The 27,956-nt window shown below is 28.6% G+C and overlaps 1 protein-coding gene across 1 annotated transcript; it reads left to right on the top strand.

Moving 5' to 3' along the window:
• Positions 1–12,327: 12,327 nt before the first annotated feature.
• LOC129873199 (NAC domain-containing protein 92-like) lies at positions 12,328–13,978 on the top strand. Its single transcript, XM_055948242.1, has 3 exons — positions 12,328–12,762; positions 12,848–13,125; positions 13,221–13,978. The coding sequence occupies exons 1-3, from the start codon at positions 12,576–12,578 to the stop codon at positions 13,719–13,721; spliced, it is 966 nt and encodes a 321-aa protein (XP_055804217.1). The 5' UTR covers positions 12,328–12,575; the 3' UTR covers positions 13,722–13,978.
• The last annotated feature ends 13,978 nt before the right edge of the window (positions 13,979–27,956 follow it).

Here is a 27,956-nt window from a genome sequence, read left to right as displayed (position 1 = left end):
TATGCATGACAAGTTCGTACATCTATCTAAGCTCTGTTATTCCGGATTTTCGAAATCCTAAAAGTTTGATTGATGTCTATATACGGCCATTGATAGATGAGCTTAAACAATTGTGGTTTGAAGGCGTAGTGACTTATGATATATCAACTAAGCAGAATTTTGTTATGCGTGCTGTTTAATGTGGACTATCAACTGCTCGAAAGCTTGTTTGTCCTCATTGCATGGAAAATAGTAATGCATTCACCTTAAAGAAAGGCAAAAAAAAATTATGATTTGATTATCATCGTCAATTTTTTTAAATGAACCATGACTTTAGAAAGATAAAACATGCATCGAGAAAAAACAGGATTGAAAAAGACCCTCAACCTCCATCACTGACAGAACATTAAATTTGGGAGAGAGTTTCTCAATTGCCTAAAGTTACAGAAACTCAACCTTCTGGACTTCCTGGATATGGTGTTGAACATAATTGAAACAAATAGAGCATATTCTGGAAGTTGTCGTATTGAAAGGATAATCTCCTACGACATAATCTTGATGTGATGCATATTGAGAAAAATTATTTTGACAATTTGTTAAACAGAGTGATGGATGTTAAGGGCAAGACAAAAGACAACCCAAGAGCTAGAATTGACTTAAAGGAATACTGTAGGAGAAAAGAATTGTGGTTGCAAGAACTACAAAATGATAGAATTGTCAACCCTAAAGTCAGTTTTTCATTCACATTGGATAAGAAATGTGAAATATATGAGAGAGTTAAAAATTTGAGAATGCCATAGGGATATGCTTCGAATTTGGATAAGCGGACAGATCTGAATGAAGGAAAGTTGATAGGTATGAAAAGTCATGATTGTCATGAAAACTTTGACTCTATCGCTTTTAGCCATCTACCTGACAAGATGTGGAAGCCAATCACAGAGGCGAGTCTTTTTTTTTAAAGATTTATGTTCTAAAAAGTTGTTGAAAAGAAGTTTAGACAGAATGGAGGAAAATGTTTCTGTTATTACTACAAAGCTAGAGAAGATCTTTCCATGTGATTTTTTTTATGTGATGGAGCATCTTCCGATTCATCTTATAAAAAAAATCATATTGGAGGTCCAATTCAAACAAGGTGGATGTATATTTTATATATATATATATATATATATATATATATATATATATATATATATATATATAGAGAGAGAGAGAGAGAGAGAGAGAGAAAAGAGAGAGTAACTAGTAAAGTTGCTGCCATTTGACCAGGAGGTCATGGGTTCAAGCCTTGGAAACAACCTCTAGCAAAAATGCAAGGTAAGGCTGCGTACAATAGACCCTTGTGGTCGGGCCCTTCCCCGGATCCTGTGCATTGCAGGAGCTTTAGTGCACCAGACTGCCATATATATTGATTATAACTTTTATTTTCTAATATGCAGCAAGATTATGAGGGCACATACGTGAGATTGGAGAATTGGTCTAGCTAACGCCTGAACAGTCCATTCAAATTTGAATAAAAAAAGTGGTTGAAGGAAGCTACAAGCGCAAAATATATGGAATACACTCTAGGAATGACGTACGATGACTACAATCAGATTTAGAAGGTATTGAATCATCTCGTCAAACCGAGGCCGTTAACGGGGTTCAAATAGCTGCTATATCTCAACAAATTACAAAACTTACACGCGCATTGGCAGAATCTGAGGCAAAAAAGGTTGAGGAGCAAAAAATTATGAATGAACAAGTTGAGCAAATAAAAGAATAAGTGTTCAACCTTGCCCGTCAGCCTTCACCCCGTTATTCAATAGGGTTCACTCTGGATAACTCCGATGATAGTGATGAATACATAGCAAATAGTCCTTAGGTTCCCTATGTTAGTTTATGAAAATTTTGAATTTTTTTGTTAACTTTGAAGACTTTAAATTATTACTTTATTCGTTTTAAGTGCTTGATTATGTTTATTATGTTTGTTATTATGAATTTTGCGTATTTTGTTTATTGTTAGTTGTGTTGGAATAGGCTGAATTGACATGAAGTGACTGTAGGTTTCTGCTGTAAAAAATATTGTAGAAAAGCGACGGACATGGTTCTTGAGTCCATAGCTTTTGTGGAATTTTTTCTAAAAAAATTTCTAAAAAAGGGACGGACATGGACTCTACATCCGTCGTTGTTTTGGATATTTTTAAGAACACCAAGAACGAAAGCGACGGACGGAGACCATTTATCCGTCGTTTTTCTGGAAAAAAAATTAAAATGAAAAAAGAAAACAACACAATCCCTCGCTTTATATTAAATAATTAATTTTAAAAAAATTAAATCGACGTAGTCCGGCGTTTTTTTATTTAAATTTTTTTAATTAAAAAAATATTAGAGGCGACACAATCCGTCAGATTTTACGTCTCTGTTCATCGTTTTTTAAAAAGCAACGAAAGTGACTGACTCGTTTTTTTAGTAGTGTGAGAGGATCACAAAAGACTTTAATTTTGTTTTATAAGGTCATTTTCTTTGATTCAAATTATATAGAATTAAGTTTATGCATTGCCTCGTTAACTTTTACCATCTCAACAAACATGCACTTTTAAATATGATATATAAAAAATATTTTATTACTAGAAAAGGATCATAACAAGAAATTATATTGTGCAAGATTGAGTGTATTCAAAAAAATCGCTTTTATTAAAATACACATATAACAAGTTCTTTGATTGAATCCAAGCTTCATCAATTCAATGTGAATTAATGCAAGATGATTTGATTTTGTCAAATTTAATTAAGTTGATGTTACCATATTTAGTCAAATACTCCTAGAGAGAAGTGTCAAAAAACATTTAAACTATTCTCTTTTTGAGTTTCACACCTAAACTATTGGAAGTGTAAGTTTCATACCTAAACTATGAGTTATTAGTTTGAAAAACACACCTTAGTGGTGTGTGTAATACACTCCCTCTACTCTCTTTATTTTTCAAGAAAATATTGTCACGTGGATAAAATATTCCACCTTCACAAAAATCAAATAAACTATTAATATTAGGTAAAAGTTAAATACTAAAGTATTTCTATTCCCAAAAAAAAATTATTTTTTTATAAAAGAAATTACTTTTTTAAAAAAAAAATAATTTTTTTTTAAAAAAAATTAAAATATTTTGATCACGCACTCCACCACCTCCACCTCCCCCCACAATCCCAGTCATTTTATTTTTTAAATTTTTTAAAAATTTCTTTAATAAAATATTTTAAAAAATCATACCTCACCCCCTCCCCGACTCCTTCCTGAAAAATGTTAAAAAAAAAAATTAAAAATAAATTATACCCACCCCATCTAACCCTCCGCTCTTTATTTATATTTATTTCTTTATATATTTTTCTCATTTTGTGTTAGATATGTACATATATTTTAGAGAAATATTTTTTTCTACTTGCGTATCGAATATAATAGAAATAAAATATTTATTTTAAGAGAAGTCTTGCGGCAAGTAAAAAATACTTTCGTAAAATCAGATGTATATATTTAACACAAAACGAGAAAAAAAATTAAAGTGGAGGGTTAGGTGGGGCAGGGTAGAAATTTTTTTTAAAAATAAAAATAAAAATATCTAAATTATTATTTGAAGGGGAAGGGGAGGGGGAGATGAAGTAAGATTTTTTTAAAAAAATTCTATAAAAGAAAATTAATAAATAAAAAATAAAACTAAAAAATTAGGGTGGGGTGGGGGTGGGAGTATGGTAAAAGAAAATGGTGTAGTGAGGTAAGAAAAATATTTTATATTTTATTTTATAATTTTTTTTGGGTGGGAGATAGTAATACTTTAATCTTTAATTTTAACTATTTCTAATAATTTATTTAATTTTTGTTAAAATAGAATATTTTGTCCATGTAAAGTGTGATGTGATAATTCTTTTTAAATGAAAAAGAGAGTATACTATACACATAATGATGAGGTTATAATATAAGATAGATGTGTATTTTTCAAACTAATAAGTGATAGTTTAGGTATGAAACTCACACTTTAATAATTTAGGCATGAAACTAAAAAAAATAAAAATTAGATGTGCTTTTCACACTTATCTCAATGTTCCTATATATTATCTTCAAGCCACCATTTTTAAATACTTGTACGATTTTCCATAGTATTGTTTATTTATCAAACGTTGGTATAACTAATTAAATACTTTGGCATTTGGGACCAACCTAGCTAGTATATAGCTTAGCCTGGCTAGTAAACAAATTAAACAAACGAAACTATCCTTAATTTTATTTTTCCCTCTCTTTTTTTGTGTTCATTTTTTATTTTTTCTTTAATAATTTTGGAAAGTAGCTGAGGTTACTTCATAGTATAGGAAACTGCTAAATAGTAGGCTGTGGTTCATGCATACATTGTTTGGACATTATAAGCGCAACTTGTCATGCATATGATGTTCATTCTTACCTAACTGAACTAACATTAGTCCCAAATATTGGAACCTCTACAAATCCTCACTTCCTAATTAATCTTTAATTTAATTAATAGATAAGTGTCAAAAACACACCTGAATTATCAGTTTTTTTTAATTTCATACCTAAACTATTGTGAGTGTGAATTTCATACCTAAATTATCACTTATTAGTTTGAGAAACACACATTTCTCTTTTGTTCCACTCTCATCATGGTGCATGTACTACAACCTCTCTTTTATTGTTAAACAAAATTATCACATCACATTCCAAATGGACAAAATATTCCACCTTGATAAAAATTAAATTAGTTAAAGTTAACTATTAAAGTATTACTATCCCCCCAAAATTATAAAATAAAATATAAAATATTTTTCTTACCCTACCCTACTCCACTACTTCCTCTCACCGTTAACCCCCAACTCCCCCCCAAAAAAAAAAACTCTTATTTCATCTCTCTTTCTATATCCCCAACCCCCCACCTCGCCCCATATAATAATTTAGATATTGTTTTAATTTTTTAAAGAAATAATTTTATTCTATCCCATCTACCTAATCCTTTGCTTTAAATTTTTTTCTCATTTTGTGTTATATATTACTTACCGCAAGACCTTTTTTTTTAAAAAAAAATATTTTTGTTATATTTGGTATGCAAGTAAAAAAATATTTTTCTAAAAATATCTATACATATCTAACACAAAACGAGAAAAATATAAAAAAAAATCAAAATAAATTAGGAGCGGAGGGTTAGATGGGGTGCGTAGAATTTTATTTTTTAAGAAAATAAAAATAATATCAATTTTTTTAGAAAGGAGCAGAAGAGGAGGTGAAGTCAGAATTTTTCAAAATATTTTATAAAAGAAATTTTAAAAAACATAAGTGTAGGGGATTGTCGGGGGTGTGGGGTGGGGGACATGGTAGATGGGGTAGGGGGAGGTGGTATAGTTGGGTGAGAAAATATTTCAAAATTTTATTTTTTGGACAGTTATACTTTAATTTTTAAATTTTAACTAATATTAAAAGTTTATTTTATTTTGTCAAGGTGAAATAATTTATTCATATGCAATGCCATGTGACAGGATTTTTTCAAATAAAAGAGAAAGTGTAATACATACACCACTAAAGTATATTTAGCTATAAAGCTCAAAAAAGGGATAGCTTATTTTTGACACTTATCTCTTTAATTAATTTTCCCTCACTTCTTAATTATATTTCAGATAATTAATCAACTAAACGGCCAGAAATTAAATCTATTCGCCGCATACATGAAATGGGGCGTCGCTAGCGACAAGCAAGTCCAAATCGTAACAAAAAATAAATCATCTTAATATAATAAAAAATTATTAATTTAACTTTACTCTTAATAAAATAATTTGCAATTATATAATTATTTAATGATTATTTTATATGACAAGTTTTAAAAAAAAATTCTTTTATTTGAAATCAAGTTAAACGGTACCATATAAAATGAGATGGAGTGAGTGTGTATATATATTGACACTATTTTTATCTTTCATTTGATTGTATTTTGATTTGACATATAAGTGATACCAATATATGTATCATATATTTTATACCAAAGTTATGGCAAAGTATTGTATCACATTCGGGATAACAATCTAAAGCTTAGTATTCTTGGGTAAAACAAGTAGCAGGAATATGCAAACGCTATTGTAATGAAACCAAAAAAACAATCATAAATAGCAAATAATTAAAGGAATTATTTATTAATTTCAACATGATTATTAGTCTCTACGATATATTCTTATATAAAATGAATAATCATTAATTTACTTGTTTCTTTAATTTCAAAGGCTACTCATAATCTATACGTTTTTCTATATCTATTATGCTATAGATAATAGATTATACTATAGATATAGGTCACTATAGAAATGGCTAGGTGGATAAATATTTTTCAGAAGAATTTCACATATAGTAGGACCTCATCATCACTGGTATTAACAAATCTAATTAAGATAGTAATTTTTATATTTAAGTACAAAATAAAAATGAATAAACGAAGTCTTTTTTATTCTGCAATTTTACATGACTCAATAAGAGTGATTGACCAATTTCATACTTCTTCCTACAACTATTGTTGGACAATGTATAGAAAACAATATCAAATTAAAAATAAATGAAAATAAATAGAACTAATTAATTAGTAGTACTATTGAATAGATTAGGAATAGCATTCCATTTTGGTTGGTGTTAGGATTAACCAACCGCAATCTACCATATCTAGTTCTGAAAATAATTTGTAGCCTTTTCTTTTTCATTTTCCCTTGTGGAAAGTCTTGTCATAGTAGTGATATATAATATATATATCATCAGTAGAATTTTCTTTTAATTTTTTTTAGCTTTGCTAAGATATAAAACATAAAAATAATCTGATGAACATATTAAGTATATTATCTTTGTAATCTTTGCGAAATCAGCTCATTGACTTTCAAAATCTTTAACTATCAATTAGTTTAAATTTTGTTTAATCAAATATGCTAGCTACTATTTTCGATGATTTCCTATATTTTAGTTGTTGTTTTATTTTTTATTTTTCTTCTTCATGGATACAAGTATTCATATGAGCTAGTCGTCATAGTTTTGGTCTAAGGGGATAATTCTATAATCATTTCAAGGTAAGGCAAAACAAGATAATTAATAATTTTTAAAATGTAGATTAGCCAAAAAAAATCTCTTTTTTTTTTAGATTAGCCAAAAAATTCTATATCATCGTAAGAATCGCTCGAGAAATATGTTGCTTCAGCCCTCCAATCAAGAAAAAGAAATTAGAGACAAGAATCTGAGATTTCAAATTACACTCATCCCCATTCCCTCATACTTGGAGTGAGTCTAAGAGTCTTTTAACGTCGGAAAACTCTATAAGTCTGTCATCAAGTTAGGTTGAGAACTGTACGATCTTTTTCCCTATTGTATTGAATTGCTCTGTGAGATGTCTACTAATAAAAATATCTTTTTAAGAGATTATTTAGATTAGGCCTCGCATCTATATCGCTCACAAGGGGAAGGCCGAATCGATCCATTTCTGTCTTGCAACCAACACTCTTCTAATTCTTTTTCTTGCTCTTTCCTAGCCTACTAGAAGAACAATTTTTTGTTAAGTGAAAAAAGAAGCTCCTCCTAATCGATGAAGGACAGTACTATCTTTTTAGATGCCTACTAGTTTCATCCAACAGGGAGTGTATCTGTGAGGTGGCCAATGGCCACTTGATTCAGCTCAACTTTCAGAAGAATATGACATGCCAAAAGCACAAATAAAAAAGGAAAGTTTCTAAATTTGGTTGATCATTTCATTCATAGCTTTGCCTCTTTTTTGTTTGCTGCTCTAAATTAGTTTAGACGACCTAATCTATACGTACCGATTCTTTGAATTTACTATCCTTTCATAATATCTACACCTCCTGACTCATTTCCATACAATGAACCATTTTTCAATCTTTATCCATTACCTAATATTCTACGACTTAATTCTTAAGTATTAATTAATTACACCCTAATCATCAACTCCTCAAAATTGAGATTAATTAATCAATCACAAATATAATATCTCCCTTTGACAGATTTTCATTATAAATTAGTTAACACTGCTTGTGCCATAGCTAATATTCAATCCTAAATTAGTTGAATTGTTATGATCAGAATACGAGAAACAAAGAGGTCACCTTCAACTTTTGCTGCTTAATCTTATCTTAATCTAATTAAGTATTCAATTAGTCTTCTGAACCTAATCTTTGTTAGTAGTATATGTTCTTTCGAACCAAAAGAAGACACGTGAATGTTTCCCGCAGTGGCTACTTGTCGGTATGGATGAAACATGGCCCACAATTTCCATCTCAGCAGAAAGAAAGTCTACAGTCAAATGTCAAATGTCAAATGTGTGTTGGAAGTATTATTTAGTTTAACAAAAAGTTAGGCTCAGTTTTACGTTTTTGGAGAAAGGCACCAATAACATACAATCTCCTAAAGTGGAAGTTTTGGTTTTTGAATTAGCTTCTCCATCGATATTGGTTGCATAGACTTATTTAGATAATATATAATAACATGGCTTCAGAGCATTAAAAAAGTTTTTACCTAAGTTTGACTTTCATCACTAGCAATAAGAACGTCACTAATTTGGCTCATAAAAATAATAATTATGTATATGAAGAACGTAGCGTGGGAACACTAAGTAAACAAGAATATGCTCTACGATAGAGAGCAGTATAGTTTAGAATAAGATATATTTGAAATAGATTAGTTTGATGTAGTTTTTGATATGGATGTAGAATCCTAAAACTATATTACAGTAAATAGTTCTGGATTATAGAAGAACCACCTACGAATGTGCATGAATCAGTTGAGAAAAGGAAATATAAAGAATTGTATGTTTACATTCAATATTATTCCATAATTTTTTTAATGTTTATCAACTTAAATTTTTAGATAAAATGATTATGTAATTTTAATATTACTGAATAAAGATTGTTTCAAATTGGAAATAATTATTTGTTTGTTTTTAGCTTTTATCATATATACTACTTTTCGATGCAAAATGTATCTTATATTACTCTATTCTTTTCAATTTATGAATCTTGGTTACTATTTGTAAAATCAAAGAATATTTTTTTTGATATAATTTTTCCTAATATTTTCTAATTATTTTAAATGAAAGGACATTTTTACGTAGTTTCTCTACCTATGTAGTTAATTTTCTAAATTTACGTAGTTTCTCTACATATGTAATTAATTGTATTTTAAAAAATTTAATATTTTGTGTCTAAATTTGTATCAAAGATTAGTTAATTTGACCCTCATACTCCAAATCAGGCCACATAAATTAAATGGAGGGAGTAAGATATTCACGAAACTCTCTAATTAGTATCTTATAGCTTAATAATTAACAATTAAAATACATTCTAGTAGCTAGATGACGAAAGAGGTTGGCTTAAGTGATGAGGCATTTTTAACTTAAATCTTTAACTTGGAAATTCGGGTCATGTGGGATGATAAGTGAAGAACCAGTGGACCACTATTGATTATCCCAATTAATTGAACAAAGTTAAAAGGGAGAAAAAAAAAATCCAGTGGAACTCATTAGAAAGTGTACTTACACATGATAAAGATAGAATGCCAATTATTGTCCTCTTTACGAAGGTGACTTTACTAGACGAAGAAAAGGACAATTAAGCTCACATGAACAATTATTTTCATTCCTAATGAAGCAGAAGTGCATAAAATCAATTTTCCAATAGGCTCGTACGACTAAGGTTACGACAATGTGAACCATCTATTTGTGTCGTTCAAATGAGGGGTCAATAATAATAAAACTGAAAAAATGAAAGTTACTTAATTATAAGGATAGGTGCAAAAAGTTAGGACGATTTGGTTAGAAGCAATTCATTATGTATGTGTGTTTTGCGGGGTTGGGGGGGGGACCACGGCGGTGGGGTCATTCAAGTATTTTTAATTAGCACACTTTGGCGATTACGTAAGGAGGAGGAGGATTAGACACACTAAGGGATAATTATCTGTTAAGAACTGCTAATTAAAAAAACATTAGTAATGGATAATAAAGAATCTTGAATATACTGTACTACATGTATATAGTAATATAATATATACTTTACCAGCAGAAATGAAAAGTGATTACATGTGAATGAATGTAATTGACGGCTCTCTGCAACTATTGCTCCATTTTATATATTTTTTGGCTTACAAATATGCTTTTTACGACTTCAAGGACTATTACGATTTGTAGCATTCGGACAAAAGTTCTTGTTCGCCACACCGCACACCAAAAGAAAGAAAAAGGGAAAAAAGAAAATAATTAAAAGACTGACTTGAAGATAAAGCTTAGGGTGTTATAAAACAAATTATTTTTTAATTTTTCAGGCTGATTAGTCAAAATATTTTAAAATATTTCTCCAAAAAAATGAGTTTTTATAAAAATTAGAAAAAAAAGATTTTATTAATAGAAACATAAAGTGCATAAAACAAGTTTCATAATGACATTCAAAGATCATTACTCACAATCCCAGAACGCCCACCCCTTTGATCAACCACCCCATACCATCGTTGACTTCGATCTCCTGCTCCCAACCTATTTCCACCATATAATATTTTTTTAGATTATATATAAAATAATTGGCTCAATATATTTATTTTCTTATCAAACATCATCAGAATATAAGTAATAAATTACTTATTTTTTAAGAAAGTGTAATTTTTTTAAAAAAAATAAAATAAATCAGTGAATCCCATTTTCCGTCCGTACAAAACACACTCTTGAGGGAATCGATTTTTGAAGGCTTTTATTCAAATACGACACCGCCCACAAAGACTTTAAATTGTTGTTTTATCAAGTGTAAATAAAGAGAAAAATTAAGAATCAATGGAAACTGGTAAGAGTATACGTGAGTATTATGAACTAATGTGGTGCAGGGATGGACTCCTTTCACCCCAAATCATAGATTTTGAATTCGAGCTTTGAAAATGAAAAAATCATATTGAAAATGTCACTTTCAAATAAGTTTTGCAGCGAAGATGACGGCAAGGTGGGTGGTGTTGGAAGACCACTGATAGGGTGTAGGGGTGGAAGTTAATAGTTGCTAATTTTTATTTTTTAAAAAAATTATTATTTGGATTAAAAAATGGCACGTGTCATCAAATTATTGGTCATTTTTTTCTATTCAAAAGTCATTATTTGATAATTATTTTTGATATATATATATAAATATCAAGTGTCTTTATTTAATTCGTTGCGTTTGACACATCAGGCGAGTGCATTACACACATTTAATATATTTTGGTGATTGTAAAAAAAGTGTCAAAATAACATATCGTAGCCTTAATTAAGGTGTCTAAAATAAACAAAACCTAATTAAAATATTTAAATAAAAATTGATGTCAACTTTATGGGCCACCGATGAATTTTGCCTCAAGTAAATAAAAGAGTACAAGAGTGTGAGACAGATGTAAGCCACGTGCATGGTACAGCATGACATGATTGAATTTAATTTCTAATTGATCTTAAAGATAAAAGTTCCATATGATCAATATATAGCACAACAATCTAATTACGGAAAAAATTTAAACCTGGTTAAGGACTAAACTATGTTTTTTTTTTCTTTTACTTTTTATGGTCATTGATTGGTCTTGCAAGATTTATACGCTGTACCTAAACATATAGTATAATTAATTGCACCTTATATGCGACTGTGTCAGCAGTAATTTCGCAGTTGACATTGACGAACTTTCTCGACAATTTCGTAAAGGCTAACTATTTTGTTTCATTTACCATAAATCATTTTGTATAGTATTTTAATTATTCCATCAACAAGATAAACTTCGAAATTATTGTGTCACGAGTTTGAAGCAAAATTATAAAAGTAGATTTTATTGGTTAAACAAATGACAGCTAACACATCTATTTTCCAGCCCGTTTGAATTTCCAATGTTACCTAATGGCATACACATATGATTACTCCATCTTATCATTTTAATTAATCTTTAAAATCGGATTTAAATGTGAAAGCAGAGTATGGAGATAAGGAGGTGCTTTTGGTCAACTTCAACACGAAAGCGACGATTTATTCAATAATATTTCTCCTTTATTTTTATTTGTCCACTATTTTCAAAATAAAAATTCACACCCATTGTCACCTTTATCATATATAAAAAAATATAATTTTTTTGTTTATATTTTATTCGTAACATTAATTATATATTTTTTAAATTATTTTTTAAAACCTAATACTAAATAGCAATAAATATGGATATCATGGTAACAAATTCATGTCAATCATTAGTTTTTAAGGGATATATAAAATTTAAAATAGACAAATAAAAATGAAAGGAAGAAATAAAACTAAAGCCAAAAACTGCCCAACTCAAGTTGATTTTAGAAATTATTTGTGTGCTGACAAACTCCTATTTAGAGACCCGGTGTTCCTCCTTGGCTACACTTTTATCTGAATACCAATAATCTTTATCCTATAAAATTTCTTCTTTTCTTCCCTTAGCTCCACTCTCCTTTTGTGCAAATTTTTTCACTACTTGATATAATTGTCCTCTTGTATTGTTTTCAACTATCAAATTAATTGTAAGAATCCAAAAGGTTCTTTTGTTTATTTATTTATAGAATTTGGAGAAAATTAAACAAGAAAGTATGGAAACTATGTGTGGATTTGGTGGGCAGGAAGAAGAAATGGAATTGCCTCCTGGTTTTCGTTTTCATCCGACTGATGAAGAGCTTATTACACACTATTTAGCCCCAAAGGTTCTTGATAGTAGCTTTTGTGCTAGAGCTATTGGTGAGGTGGATTTGAACAAAGTTGAACCATGGGATTTGCCATGTAAGTTTTTTTGCACCATAATTGTGTTAATTAATTATCTAATTATATGTTTGATGATGATTGTGTTGTTTTTTGAATTGTTCAGGGAGGGCAAAAATGGGTGAAAAAGAATGGTACTTCTTTTGTATGAGGGACAAGAAATATCCAACAGGACAGAGGACAAACAGAGCCACAGAAGCAGGGTATTGGAAGGCAACAGGCAAAGATAAGGAAATATTCAAGTCAAAAACACTTGTTGGTATGAAGAAAACTCTTGTTTTCTATAAAGGAAGAGCACCTAGAGGTGAAAAAACCAATTGGGTCATGCATGAATACAGATTAGATGGCAAATATTCAGTTCACAATCTCCCAAAAAGTGCCAAGGTAAAACTAAACCATTCAAAACTTGCCTATTATTTATTTTGTAACTCCCAAATTCAGGATTTAATCTCTATATCCAATTTTCCCACTTGTCGCAGAACGAATGTGTGATTTGCAGAATTTTCAAGAAGAATTCAGGAGGGAAAAAGATACCAATCTCCAATCTCATGAGAAACGATAATTCGAAGTCTTCAAATTTACCACCATTAATGGACATGTCACCATACAACAATAACACACAGATTACAACAGCAGCCAGAAGTAGTGGTGAGACAAGTAATTCTCATGTGACCTGCTTCTCCGATTCCGTGGAGGACCAAAAACCTCAAACACATCATCATCATCCGCTGTCTAATTCACCTGTTTCTGTCGATTTCCCAAAAGACCCTTCAAATGTTGTACCAAATCAATCCATGGCCTATATGGAAAATTTCCAGTACGGAGATTCTGGATTGATGCAAGATAACTCGATAATGAGGCTTTTGTTAGATAACAATTATGGGTCAGAATCAAAACAAAGTTTGAGGGGTTACGAGGATCATGACTTCAATATCACTTCAACTGGCCCAGTAGACATCGATTGTCTATGGAATTATTGATATTTGAGAGATGGATAAACATTTATTAGGGACTTGAAAATGCAATAGAAATAGAAAGGGGAGAAAAATATATATATTAGATTGAATGTGGGACAGAGGAATTGTGCTAATTATTCCCAGATATTGTTTAGATCACTTGCAGTTGCAGTAGTACTACTAATCTGTTGTGTATAAATTTGTCTCCACTAGAAATAATACATAATTGGTTTGTTAATATTACTACAATGAAGTTTAATATAAAACATCTATTATGCTAATTTTGTTTTCCTTTTTATTTCTTTTCCGCATCCAAAATCAGTTTGTCTGACTAATCTGAATTCAGTTTGGGTTTTATTCATACGGAATAAGAAATTTCTATCGAAAAGTTTCTTTATTTTGATAACTCAAATTCGAGATCAAAGCGCATCTTCGTTTCTCGATGTTTTCTTTGAGTAGATGGGTATTAGAAAAATATGATTGTGATGCTTTCAAAATCTCAGTTAGTTAGGAGTATTCATATTTTATTACGTATTAGTTAGATAAGTTGGTTTGTTATTGCATCATTTGTTGAAGTTTTGGGCTGCACCATCTAACAGCCTTAGCTCAGCATCGCATAACTTACACAGGAGGATTCGTATATGAACTCTTTGCAATTCCAACTGTTAGGCTACCAACCCAATTCTATAGCTTATCTACAAAATTAATTACTACAACTTTTTTCTGGGGGAAATTCATAGATAGGAAATTTACGACTGCTACTTGAAAATTAACACAAGTTTTAAAATTTAGTCAGCTTTTCTATGCAGAAATAATATTTGAATAAAAATCTTTAAAAAGTGGCATATTCCCCTTTGTCTATTAAACTCCATTATAGGGGTTTTCGAAAAAAGGAAAGAAGATGAAGAAGCGGGTTGCTACCCCCTTAAGTCGTTGATATTTTTGTTCAACAAATCAAACAATGACTATTTTTCAACTATATTTTAAATAATGACTTTTTCCGATTTATCAATCGATTACACAAAAGCCATATTCCATATTTGACATTCTTTTGTTTTTATTATATCATTTTCGTCTATATTTAATATAGGAAAAGAAAATTTACAAAAAGAATTTCAATATTTGTGCACTACCAATGTATGCTTTATTTAAATATATATAATTAAACTTAGAAACCTGTAACAGTATGCAAACCATTTGAGATATTATCTCCTTACTGGTTACCTAAAAGTACTTAAGTAAATAACCTATATAGTGTGAAAAACAACTGTAAAAAGTGAAAAACAACTGTAAAAATTCAAACTAAGTGACTGTTATCTAAAAGAAAAAAAATATAACTTACAGTAGTTAAATCCTGAATATCTTTTTTTTAGGAAAAAAAGATCCAATAGGGACCATATTATTAGTCGACCCTTCATATCAAAAAAGTACAAATAAATTGGGAGGATAGGACCAAATCTTGAACTCGTGATAGCAACGTAACAGCTTTCTTGTGTTAATTTCAAGTCTATTTAAAATTCTGAATTCAAAATAGTTTTAAAATTATAAGTTCAGATAGTAATTTTTTTAAAGTTTAATTTTATATATAAATATATATTTCGTATTAAAAATCTTTGGTTCAGTTGAACATGTAGCACTAAACTCTAATTTTTTCGTCACGAACTCTACACAAGAACACGTCACAACTTAATTTTAAAGAGTCTTGATATAATTATTCCATGCTTCAAGTTGCTAAGTACTTAAATCACATTAATTAAACTAGGATAGGTATAAAATTAGGAGTCTAGGGACCTAGGCTTGAAAATTCAACTTTTCTGTGCTCATAGGGCAATAAAAAATTCAAATTCAGATAGTTTGTTTTAGTCATTTGGAGGAATATTTATTGCGATCCCAATGCAAATGGTCTTCTGCTGATATTTTATTATTGATCTTTTGGGTTTCATTTTTTTATTCAAATTTTTGAATAATTGGCTGGGAAAATGATGATTTGACTCCATAAATTTTAGTAATGCTGCTGGATCTTTCTATAAAGAAATATAAAGTGGGGCAGTTGATGTTTAATTTTTGCTTATGTTTAAAAAGTTTAGTAAATAGAGATATTCATTTGTTGCTTATTCGTGATTGGTTTGGATGAAAATTTTCAATACATCATTGTGGGATTTTATTCATGAGCTTGATTATTAAAGAAGATAAAATTGAGTCTATTGACTTTTGAAAGTATGTGGATTGTATCAAATCATTGGGAATTCATGGGTTTGTATTAAAATGTTTTGAATATCAAATTTGGAGTCCTTTATAGTGATATCAATTTGGAAGTACAATATGTTGGTAAAGTTTCTGTAGAGTAGTACTTGTAAACAATTTGTTCTAAAGTTACGATATAATTTATATTAAATTTTTGGTGATCTATCATGACTGATAGCAAGTCTATCTGTAATTAATGTTAGGTGAATTTAAAATAGTGTAAAAAAAGTGTTTCAAAAGCGTCACAACAACTACTATTTCAGCTTTCACTATTCTAACTAGGGGTGGTAGAATGAGTAATATAATATGGGTATCTATTCAAATTAACCCATCTTAAATGGGTTGAATACAAAATGAATAAAAGCATATTACCCGTTTAAAATGGGTAGTTTAATAGACAAAAGTTATTCATTCATAAAAGAAAGAAAAGCGGGATTAATATTTTTTTTTTTTTTTTGGGGGGGGGGGGGGGAGGTATAGGTGGTCGAGGCAATGGTTGGGGTGGGTGGGGTAAGGAGAAAAATTTTAAAACAGTTTTTTGGGGAGGGGTGGTAGGGGCTGGGGGTTGAGGAGGGGCTGATAATTTTTTTAAAAAATAAAATAAAATTATTTTTTAAAAAAAAAAAAAAAAAAAAATTTTTTACATTTTTTTTTGGAGGTAGGAGTGGGGCCGTAGGGGTAGTAAAAAAACAAATTTAATTTTTGGGGTGGATTGATAGGGGGTGATAGAAAAAATTGTTTTTTTTAAAAAAATAAGTTTAATTTTTTTTTTTTTGTGGCAGTGGAGGTGATGAGTGGGTGTAATAGATTTTGCTTTTGAAGCTTTTAAAAGGATCCCTACTATAATATGGATATTCATATTTACTCATATTATTCGTTGAGTAATTTATTTTTATCCGTTTAAAATATAAGTCAAGTATTTAATTTATTTTTTAAAACTCATTTTCAATCGGCTAATTTTCAACTCGATTCATTCGTTTGTCACTTCTAGTTCTAACCTTGTCAAACTGAAAATGCATCATATGAAATAAGAAGTATGTAATCAATGTCGTTAATCACTTCTAGAGATTATTTGAACTTGTATCAAGTCCATTTATTAAAATGTCGTAATAATTTATTAATATAATTTATACTAAACTCTTGATGATCCGTCAAAGTAAATTAAGTTAAACTCGTGATGATCGCCATGAGTTGCATGCATCCCAACTTTTAGCAATTTACCGACACATCCAAGTTCAAGTACTGACGTTAGGCTCCATTCTAACTTTCTTTTTGTTGTCATTATCCGCTTAGTGAAAGTTAATTTGAAAAGAGCTTGTAAAAGTCTTGAATTAGCACTCTAGATGAATGCTCAATGTTTTTTCTTTAATTTTATTTTCTTATACATGTATATATGTTTAACGTAATAATTGTATATAGTATTTGTAAGAAATAACTAGATTAACAGAAATATATGCTTTTACTCAAAAGATTGCCTAAATATTTTTGTTTGATTTGTCAGGATTTTTCATAATATCTTTTAATTTTTTTGTAACACTTTCATAATATTATATTACGAGAGAGTTGAAAGTCTACCGTCCATTCCAAATTAATATTTCTAAAATACCAACTAAATGATAACATATAAAATATCTTTTAATAATGAATTGTACAGGAAAGAAGAAGAAGTTTGGATTTTCAGTATTTATTAATTACCTGGAAGAATAGTACTTGGTCTATTTAATTCTTTGTTTCGAACTTACTATATATTATTTGTAACTTTCAAATTAAATTATTAGCTGAACCGACTTATTTATTTGCTAAGTAAGATACGCGATTTCAGAATAATCATGTTTTCGGATAGATTTATCATACACCATTAAGCCATGAATTATGTGGCATTAAGCTGTGAATTTACCAAAATATACCAGTTATATTCTTTATATATTGTTTAGTTCTCACTCTGTCACTCAATAATTTGGTCAAATTCCTACTTTAAGATTTATATTCCTCATTTTAATATTTCTTTGTTTCTCAATTATCAACATTTTGAATCTCTGTCCTCTTTGGAAAAGAAAAATATATACACAGAGAAAGAAAAGGTGGCCATTGCTGATGTATAGGTGAGTTGAATATAGTTAATCAAATATGTGATAATGTTTGAGTTAAGAAAAAAAAAAGTTGATAATTCACTCTTGCTTTGATATGTTCAATTCCAAGTCATTTTCTCGAATTATTTCCACATCTTAAAATATTTCAATTGGTTGATTTTTTCTGGTCCAATATAACCAAGTGTAAACATTTTTTTATATTTTTTCCCCACTTTTTGTAAAATGTCAAGAGAAGGAATGGAACATGGAAACATGAATACATAAGTTTCCATAATATACGATATTTGCTCCATTTTAAACGGAAGGAAAAGACAATAGGATAGAGACAAAGAAGCACTATATTCTGCGAATTTACGTCATTTGTCTTTCCTCTTTTTTATTCTTTTTGTAGTAATTTGTCATTTGATTTCACAAACTAGTAACAATGTTGGACTAATCTCATGGTTTCTCCAATTCATTCCATCCTTCTACGTTCAATCAAAGGCTAATAAAGGATTTAAAATTTATAGGTATTGATAATAATTTTATGTTTATGTAATAATAATTGTGTTTACATAGATTGAACTAAATTTACTAGTTTCAATAAATTGTAAAATTTTGGATATGTTAAAATTGATGCTGATGTATATAATTAAATAAGATGACATATTTTATATGATTAACTAAACTATCAAATCAATAGAGGCGGAGCTAGTAGCCCGCATGTAGGTTCGGCCAGTGACGGATTTTAATTTAGGGTTCAAAATTAGAAGAAATAGACATATAGTTATAGTTATTTTTATCACATATAAATAATATAATTTTTCGTTGAAGGGGATTCAGATGAACCCCTGAGCAATAGGTGGCTCTGCCCCTGAGTTCGACCGATCCAATAAATTTTACCCAGATAATATATTTGTGTTAATGAAATCAATAAATATATACAAATATTAAATTTAGAATAAGTTATTAAAACTTAAAACCGTCGTTATAAAATTCAGAACCGTTAAAATTAACATCCTACCTTCCCCTATGCTAATAGACGCTTGATACAATGAAGTTGAAGTTAAAGGGAGTTGATTTCTTTGATTTGTATCCAATTAATAGTCATTTATTACTTTTTTTTGTTTTAAAAAAATCACATTCTAAAATAACAATTATTAGTAAAATGATCAATTTACGTTCTGAAATAACAACTAATAATTAAAAAGCTAATTACTTAAATAATACAATATATAATATTAATAATGAATTTTAGTACATATTTTATCTTTATAAAAAATAATAATACTTTTTTAATCGAAATAGTAAAAAAAATAAAAAAAATCTTTCTTTCTCTTTCTTTCTTTTGCTCTCTCTCCTTCTGCCTTTTTTTTTCCTGTACGTATTTTTAATATAAATATATTATAAGTATTATATATTTTAGTTATTAATTAGAATAACTATGTTATAAAACGTAATAGAAAAGTATCTTAAAAAAAATAATTATTAATCTAAAAGAGTTTATTTATGTATAAATTCTTTAATTAAATAATCAATTGAAAAATCAATACAGTTAAAAAAGATATAGCCCAGGTAAAACAAGTATAGGAGTAACTGAAAACAGAATTGGGATATGTGATGGAGAACACATATTGGGGAAGAAAACAAAAGATAAAAAATGAGGAAACATGACGAAAGTGATGATAATCTTCACTAGCAAACCTTGAGACGACAGCATTGGGCTGGCCTATAGGCCCACAGAACAATGAGCCCACCTTCCTTCTTTGTTGGATTCCTTAACAGCTCAACGGAAAACGTCACAGGTAGGCCCATTAATTGTATTATCTTTAATAATCAATTGACACGTATATGATTATCTCATTTTCAACCAATTATTGTGCAGCAACTGATTGGGCCACGTGCCCCAATTCACACTTCTAAAGTTGAAAAAATAATAATTCAAAATATCAACTTGTGCGTAAGTTCAATCACTTCAAAGTCCTGTCTGATTAACCCAGATGTTTTTTGAATTCGACAAAATTAGACTGTCGTTTAACGTTTATATAGTTTCAGATTATCGTTTAACGTTTTTTTATAAGATCTTTAATTTGCTAATTTAATTTTTATATTCTAATACGGAAAGTCCATAAATTACAAAAGAATTTAAAAGAAAATTATTTGCTAAATAATTATCTAAAATAAATGAGCGCTTGAAAGCATGGCCGTTTATCCATCTTAATTATTACATCCGATATATTAAATGGGCCCACATTCCAAGGTTTTGTGGTCCGTAACAATTGGCTGCATAGGTTTCTACTTCAAAAATATCACTCTATCATTCGTTCGTTTGTTTCTTGTTCAATATTCTTTCTTTTTTAATCTCCTTCCGAACAAGTTCACATGTTCCATCTACCGTTTCATAAAGTTTGAATATTTACTTTGCAAAATGACAAGAAAACTTTGGTAGCTATCAGGGAGTGTCAAAATAAACTTAAATATGGATAATTTGTTTAAGGAAAAATTACTATAAAAATTAGTGTTTAATAAATAATTACTGATTTTAGCGATATTTTTTATTTATTATCATTTATAACAATACATAGCAATATTATGATATATCTACTATATATTAAAAGTGAATTATGCATGCAATATAAATGTATTATAAGTATTTTAAAATATATTATACTTGTTTGGTAAGAAATTGACACAATGTATTATAAGTGTATTAAAGTATATGATAAATTAAGTATCAATGAATAAAACTTGTATTATATAAGTTTTATAAATTATTCTCGCTAATATGTATTAAAATTGTATTATAAGTGTTCTGTGAAAAAAAAATATTATTGGTATAAATAGTAAATATTTTCTTAATGTTGTACATTTATGTAAATTTCCCCTTATTTAATCCGTTCAAACCTTTATGGATTAGGCTCAAGATATTTGTATTGGATTCAATTTCAACCCACTCAAGCCTTAACCCATTAAAAAAATAATTTAATTGAGCCCAACTTAATTTCTAATTTCAACCCGTCTTAATGCTCTTTATTTGCATTTGTATAATGTATGTTCTCATATTTAAGGTATGAATTACTATCTATTTTATATATTTTAGGATTAATTTATCCGGTTGTAAAGTTGTTATTTTTATTTTTTTAGTTGAAATTCAAATTGTGGTTATAAAAGGTAAATAATAATATTTTAAAAATTATTGAGATTAAACGGGTCAAATGAGTACAACCCATTTGAGCCCAAAGTAAATTTAGGTGGATCATGACCCATTTCAACCCATTTTAATATTCTCAATTTTAATTCAATCCACCCATTTGACACCCCTAGTAGCCACATATATTCTTCCTTACTATACACGTCTTTAATTCAATCAAACATGGAATGAATTAATTTGATGTTTAATTCCAAAGTAATTATCTTTATGGGTTATACCAAATGCCCTCTTATAAGGTTCTGAAATTTAGTACTGGGATTCTTCACATGCATAGGCAAAAGTAGAAGAAATGGTACCAAATTAGCGTTTTCAATACCGTATTGCTAGCAACCTTTCTACCTCACAAAATAAGTTAATGTCTGTGTATAACTCTTCCTCCCATGCTTGATACTTCAATAATGTTATTATTGTATTGTAGTACTAAAAAGGCACTGGTCAGATTATGCCGTTTTTACTAATTTCTTACATACAAGATTGTCCCAACATGGAATGGGCTCAATTGACTTTTAAAGTCCATAAAGAATACAACCCATGATCACCTTGTCAAGAAATCTGAATAATGGGCTGAAAATACTGGACTTAGCCCATGACATATAATCTCACCTGATTAGGTCCAATACCTTCCTTCAATAGCGTTTTCCCGGGGCAAGTTACACAATTTGCCGGTCGTTTAAAAATAATTACACTTTTTAGCCAAATATACAATAATTATACAGTATATTATATCAATAAAATATATTTTATGTATATTATATATAAATATACAAAAGTTATACGTTTGCTTTCTATTATTTTGGTGGGCAACCATTTATGTCGATTTCTTTTTCCCTAGCTACCACCAGGTTACGTTACTCCCACCCAAATAATATATATCACGATGCATACTTGGGCATAAACAAGGCACAACAAAGATGCATACATGTAGTAGTAGTGGATAATGAGCCAATTTCTATATCTGCTAAGCTTGTCAAGATGTCCAAAATAATGTCATTTTACTGACAGTAAAAGTAGAATGATAAATGTTTGACACTAAATTCTTGAAGAAGAAAATAAAAATAAAAATTGCAGCAATTTAATGATCAAGGTTGTGGTTTGTTTCTATATTGTCTAGTAAAAAAAAATCTTATTCATGGCAGAGTATAAGTTTATGTTACATAGAAGCTTTTAAAAATTTCAGATTAAATTAAGCAACGATAACAAATAATTTTGTTGTAGCAAGGTAAGCCAAATATGATGATTCAAAAAAAATAGAATAATAACTTGTTATAAAATTTCTTGACAAGCATGGTTTGTCTTTTTTTATTAAGTACCAAAAAGAATGACACATTTCTATATTTAGTATTTTTTTAACCCCTCTTTGAGAACTCCCTCTTTTTTGTTCTCTTGCTGACTCAAATTCACAATCTTAGATTGAAAGTGAGGGTGTTTTACCATTCGAGCTATAATTTGGATCACATATTTTAAAATTCTTCATTTTATTCTTAGATTTCATTTTCAGCCAAATACCTTCACATAAATTGAGACGAAGAAACTAATCATTTATGGCAATCTATGAGGACCACGTACGATCGAGTTTTAAGTTTATTGAAAGCTCTTTAGTGACCTTCCCCCCTACCCCATGTGGAAGTTAAACGACATCACAATTAAAGAGAGACACTGTTTAGGTCGTATATATGAAAGATGCTATATATTTTTATGTACGCCAATTAATTTTAACTCCAAGAATTAAATTGCATTTATATATCTCTCTCTTTTTATATATATATATATTGAGTGCATGTCTTTTCAACCTTTTTCTTCAAGTAATTTACCGTTCACTAACATAACATTGGTCGTTGGGCAGTCAAAAATATATCAAATTCTGTAACTATAAGAACAAAGGCGGATCCAATAATTAAATTTGGTGATTCATGAACTCATGATACTTTTAAAATAATTTCATAATTAAATATTTATTAAATTAAACTTTGAGTAAAACATTACTTCTGTTGAACACGTAACTAATACTATCTCTGTCTTAAATTAGTTGTCAATTTTTTTTTTTAGAGAATCAATTCAACTACTTTTCATAACTAAATTAGATTAGTTCAACGTAAAAAAATTTCAATTAGAAATTCTATATTCAATAATTTAACGAAAAGTACTACAAATTGAAACTATTCTTATTTCAATTTTATGAAATAATTCATTTTAAATATTGACAAAATTCATATAATTTATTTGACTCTCGTGAATCAAAACTATGATAACTAATTTGAATCCATTTTCTATATCTTATTTCCTCATATGAAAAGTTTAAAATTGATAATATATTTCTCGTTCTGATTATTAACGTAGTGAATGTAACAAACATACAAAAGAAATACATATTTTTCACTATATTCGTAGTAGCACTCTTTTTTAATCAAAACAATAGGCACGTATGCAGAATAAATTAATAGTGGATAAAATGTCGAAAGTGACATATTTGCAAATCACTAAATGGTTTTGCAGGACATCATTCCTAGGACGAGAATTGCATTCATTTTTATCTTGGTTTGGGAGTTCAATTTATTTTCACCTCGTCAAAAATTAAACGCTATGGGTGTGTATGGTTGGGAGAAAACATTTTAAAAAAATTTCATGTTTTATTGATCAATTTAATATTTTTAGAAAAATAATTTTTTTTTAATATAAAAAAGTAATTTCTTTAATCAAAGTAAGGAAACAAATTACATAAGTAACATTGAATTTTCAAGTGGATGAGATCACCGCTCTGACCGCGAAAAAAGCGTCTTAGCTTGCTTTTCTTTCAGAACAAATAACATTGCAGTTTCATTATCTCTTCACAACTTCTCTCTCCTTTCCCTTGAGACAACTTTTTTTTGCATACCTACAAAACATTAGAAAATATCCAAGAAAACTTATTTTGTTTTCCAATAAAATATTTTTCCTTAATACCGAACACACCCTATAAGAAAAAAGAAATAAGGAGTTGAAAAAAAAAAAGGCTACTCCTACTGTTCCATATTAACTGAATTTTGGTTTTTTTTATAATTCAAAATAAGTGAATTATTCAAAGTTCAAGATACATGTTTGAACTTTTTTCCATTCTTGCCCTTCGTTTATATTTTCTAGGTGATAAGTTCAAGAAAATTAATTATTTATATTTATAATTTTACTTTGAATTATTTCTATTTTTAAGAATATTTTGATAATTAATAGAAGAGTAAAAATTAAAAGTGATGCTCAATTTGTGTCCTAAATTTTTTCTTAATAAGTGTGCATTATCTCACAAATTCAGTTAATATGAAATAAATGGAGTAATAAGGGAAAATTTCATATATGACAAATCTTTTAAGCATAATAACTCTATATGGATATAGTTTCCCTAATTACTTATAATGACAAATTTATGTTTGCCATTATACAAACGTTGTAATGAATTATATAAATGCGATGCCCCCAAATTATTTGTATACCAAAATATACAAACACTGAGAATTATACAAACGTTGTACAAAAATTGTATAGTAAAATATATACACGCTATATAAAACTACGAATTGTATAGATAATTATACAAATGCTATATAAAAACTGTGAATTGTATAGCGAACTATACAAATGCTATTATATGGCGAATTATACAAATGCAATACACGAATTGTATAGCAAAATATATAAACGAATTATAGCAAATCTCAACAAAATATATCTATAAATAGTAATAAAATAAAATTATATTCATATAAAATAATAAGCTAATAATGTTTGCTTTGTATGTAATTTTCCCGAGTAATAAATAGGGAGTTTAGTCGGACCGTGGTGGAGGAGAAGAAGATGGGCCGGGTAGTAGTAAAGGAGAATTAAAGGCTTTATGACCCACAGCTCACAGTGCGCCACAGTATGAATACCCTTTGGGTCTGGGCTACTACATAGGTCGTTGTGGGCCATGCTTTTTGTCTTTTCTTGTATTTATAAATAAGGGCTTTCTATCGTTGGACAAGTGTCTAGGCCCATCAATTCCAATAATGCTTTGCGACTTCTCTGTTCAACCTTAGACCGTTTGATCGTGATAATTTTTAAGAAAATTACGCGAATAAATAAATATATGTATTAATTAATTAGTTAATTTATAAGTTTTTATTAAAATTTAATTTTAATTACGGTTTGAGTTTATATAATTTGTATATTTGTATAACATAATTTGTATAACTTTTATATAATATAATTTTTTTAAAAAAATATATGAAATTCAGTTATATATAATTTTAGATATTATGTCTAGAACTTGTTTTATCAAATATAAATTTAAATATTAAAGGTCTGAAAAGCTTATATATACAAAAAAAAAAAAAAAAATGGATACCTGCGTAGGACATCCATTTGGGATCATCTATAGCAAGTACAAATGCAATGTAGAAATTATTGGATTTTTTTTTTTGGGTGCAAAGTGGATTTTCTTTCTAATTTAAAAACCCCTTAACACTGAAGTTTTACAGTCTATCAATTTAAAAATAGAACAATAGTAATCATAAATTAATTTGCTTCTATCGGTTACAATAATGATTACATATTTAATGAAGGCATTGCCCCCCAAAAAAAAAATACTATAAAAAATGCAACGATTGGCGGCACGAAGGCCTGCACTGTCAGTCTATTATATTATGCTGCTCTTTCAATTATTTTTCAAGCATATAATTACTCGACTTCAATTTTTTGTGGGTAATAAATACGAGTACTTCACACAATTGAATTTCTTTTATTAAAGCTTCCAAAATAAGTAAACAAGGTATATTATTGGCTATATTATTTACCTTTTAAATTTCTTGTACAAAAGATAGATTTAACAGTACTAATCGATCATCATATAAATATATATCTCTTTCTTAAGCGTTTAACTTATAAGTATTACATTTGTTGAATATTCACAACTTTGATAGATTGCTTAGCCCTGTTAATTTTCAGCTGGGGCGGTTCATGATTATGGTTAAAAAATCAAATCAAATCATAGTTTGAACCAAATTGATTAAAAGATCGATATTTAGTTTGATTTGATTTGATTAGGTTTGATTTTGAATTTTGAAAATCACTATTATTTGGTTCGATTTTGATTTTACTAAACAAAAATCGCAAAAATAAATCAATCGAACCGAAAAATTACATATATAAATTTTATAAATTATTCATAAATAAAATATAAATATTTTCTCTTGTTAATGTTTTGGTATATAATTTTCCTGTACCCCCTCCCCCGTATAGTTCCTCAATTGTTGAGGTTGGGTTATTTTTTGCTATAAAGATTTGATTTTTTGATCTTTGATGTATAATAATTTTAGTATTGTTAATTAAATCACTTCTTTCGTATAATAATAATATCTCTTGTATTACTTACTTGCTTAATTGAATCCGCAGTATTTTTTTGTGGATTGTTCATTTACTAAGTGTTTGTGTCTATCGAGACGCGTACACCCTCAACACATTTATTATTTTAAAACCAAAAAAAAAATGGAAAAAACACGAACCAAATGGACAATAACCAAATGGACGGTTACCTTTTATGATTTGATTTAACTTTTTAAAATTTAAAAAATGACTAAATTGATTTGATTTGGTTATGAATTTAACCAATAACCGATCCAAACCATGAAAATTATTGCTAAACCAACTACCTCTAGCTAGATAAACAATGACAAGGATGATTTAAGATAAAACATAAACAAATGACTTCTTAATTTTTTTTAAATATCAAATATTTTAAAACAAATTCAGTTTTTCCAAACATTAAATTTTTTGGACTGGAGGGTGTATTTGAAATAGATTATATTTTCATTTCTCCAACCTCAATAAATTCTAGTTACACTACATAGTATTATTGTATTCACATGGGATTTTTAATGGTCTTGAAGGAAATTTTATTCGCTACTAAATATATGTATTCCAAACAATATGAAAATATTTATATTTAAGATATGTCGAAATATTTAACAATAATCCCCTAGTACCATCTTTTATTTAATAATTTCACAAGGCTTAAGAACTCAAAAAAATTAATTAATTGAATTTAAATTCTGTATTGATATTTTAACATCTATTTATGATATGTTGAATCAAATAATTTCAACATAAAATTGAATAGGGAGATGGACTAAGGTTAGCTAATGTTATTTGTAAGGCTTACATTTGGTAAGACCCTACTAAATATAAATGACCATTAATTATTTAGCACGTTGTTGTAGAGGCTCTTAGGTTCTTCTTGTCAATATTCATGCAAGTGCCAAGCTTATGTATGCAATTCAAAAAAAGATCCTAACAGTTTCTTTAAGTGAAAGACTACGTTAAATAAAAGAGAGAAAAAAGTGTTTAAAAACGAATAAAATAAAGCTACCATAGAAATCATTGGCAAAAAGTTCATAAAATTGCAAAAAAAAAGTAATGCATAAAAATAAAAATAAAAGGAAGTTAGCTAAGGAGAAAGGCAAAGGAAATCCTAAAGGGACCACCTAATTTTGTGATATGACGATAAGCATCCATTTATTTTTATTCGTTGCATATTTTCGGATCGAACTTTGAAAATAAAGTCATCGAAGCATTTTATTTGAACGTGGGAGTTTCTAACAACAACAACAATATAATTTGTGTAATCCAAACAATGAGCAGCAGCATAGTTAAAATTTAAACAATATGGGTTTTTCAATTTATTATATTTTAAAATTATGGGTTTAGATGTATTATTTGTTGTAATTTAGTCGA

The sequence above is a fragment of the Solanum dulcamara genome, chromosome 11 (assembly GCF_947179165.1).
Source record: "Solanum dulcamara chromosome 11, daSolDulc1.2, whole genome shotgun sequence".
Lineage (NCBI taxonomy): Eukaryota > Viridiplantae > Streptophyta > Magnoliopsida > Solanales > Solanaceae > Solanum > Solanum dulcamara.
Note: the sequence above shows the minus strand (reverse complement) of the source record. Positions and strands in the feature narration are given on the sequence as shown.

Bases quoted from the DNA above. Each gene is read 5' to 3' on its own strand.
- LOC129873199 (XM_055948242.1), top strand. From the start codon at position 12,576: ATGGAAACTATGTGTGGATTTGGTGGGCAGGAAGAAGAAATGGAATTG. The intron at 12,763-12,847 runs GTAAGTTTTTTT...TGAATTGTTCAG, and splicing joins TGAACCATGGGATTTGCCAT to GGAGGGCAAAAATGGGTGAA. The intron at 13,126-13,220 runs GTAAAACTAAAC...CACTTGTCGCAG, and splicing joins ATCTCCCAAAAAGTGCCAAG to AACGAATGTGTGATTTGCAG.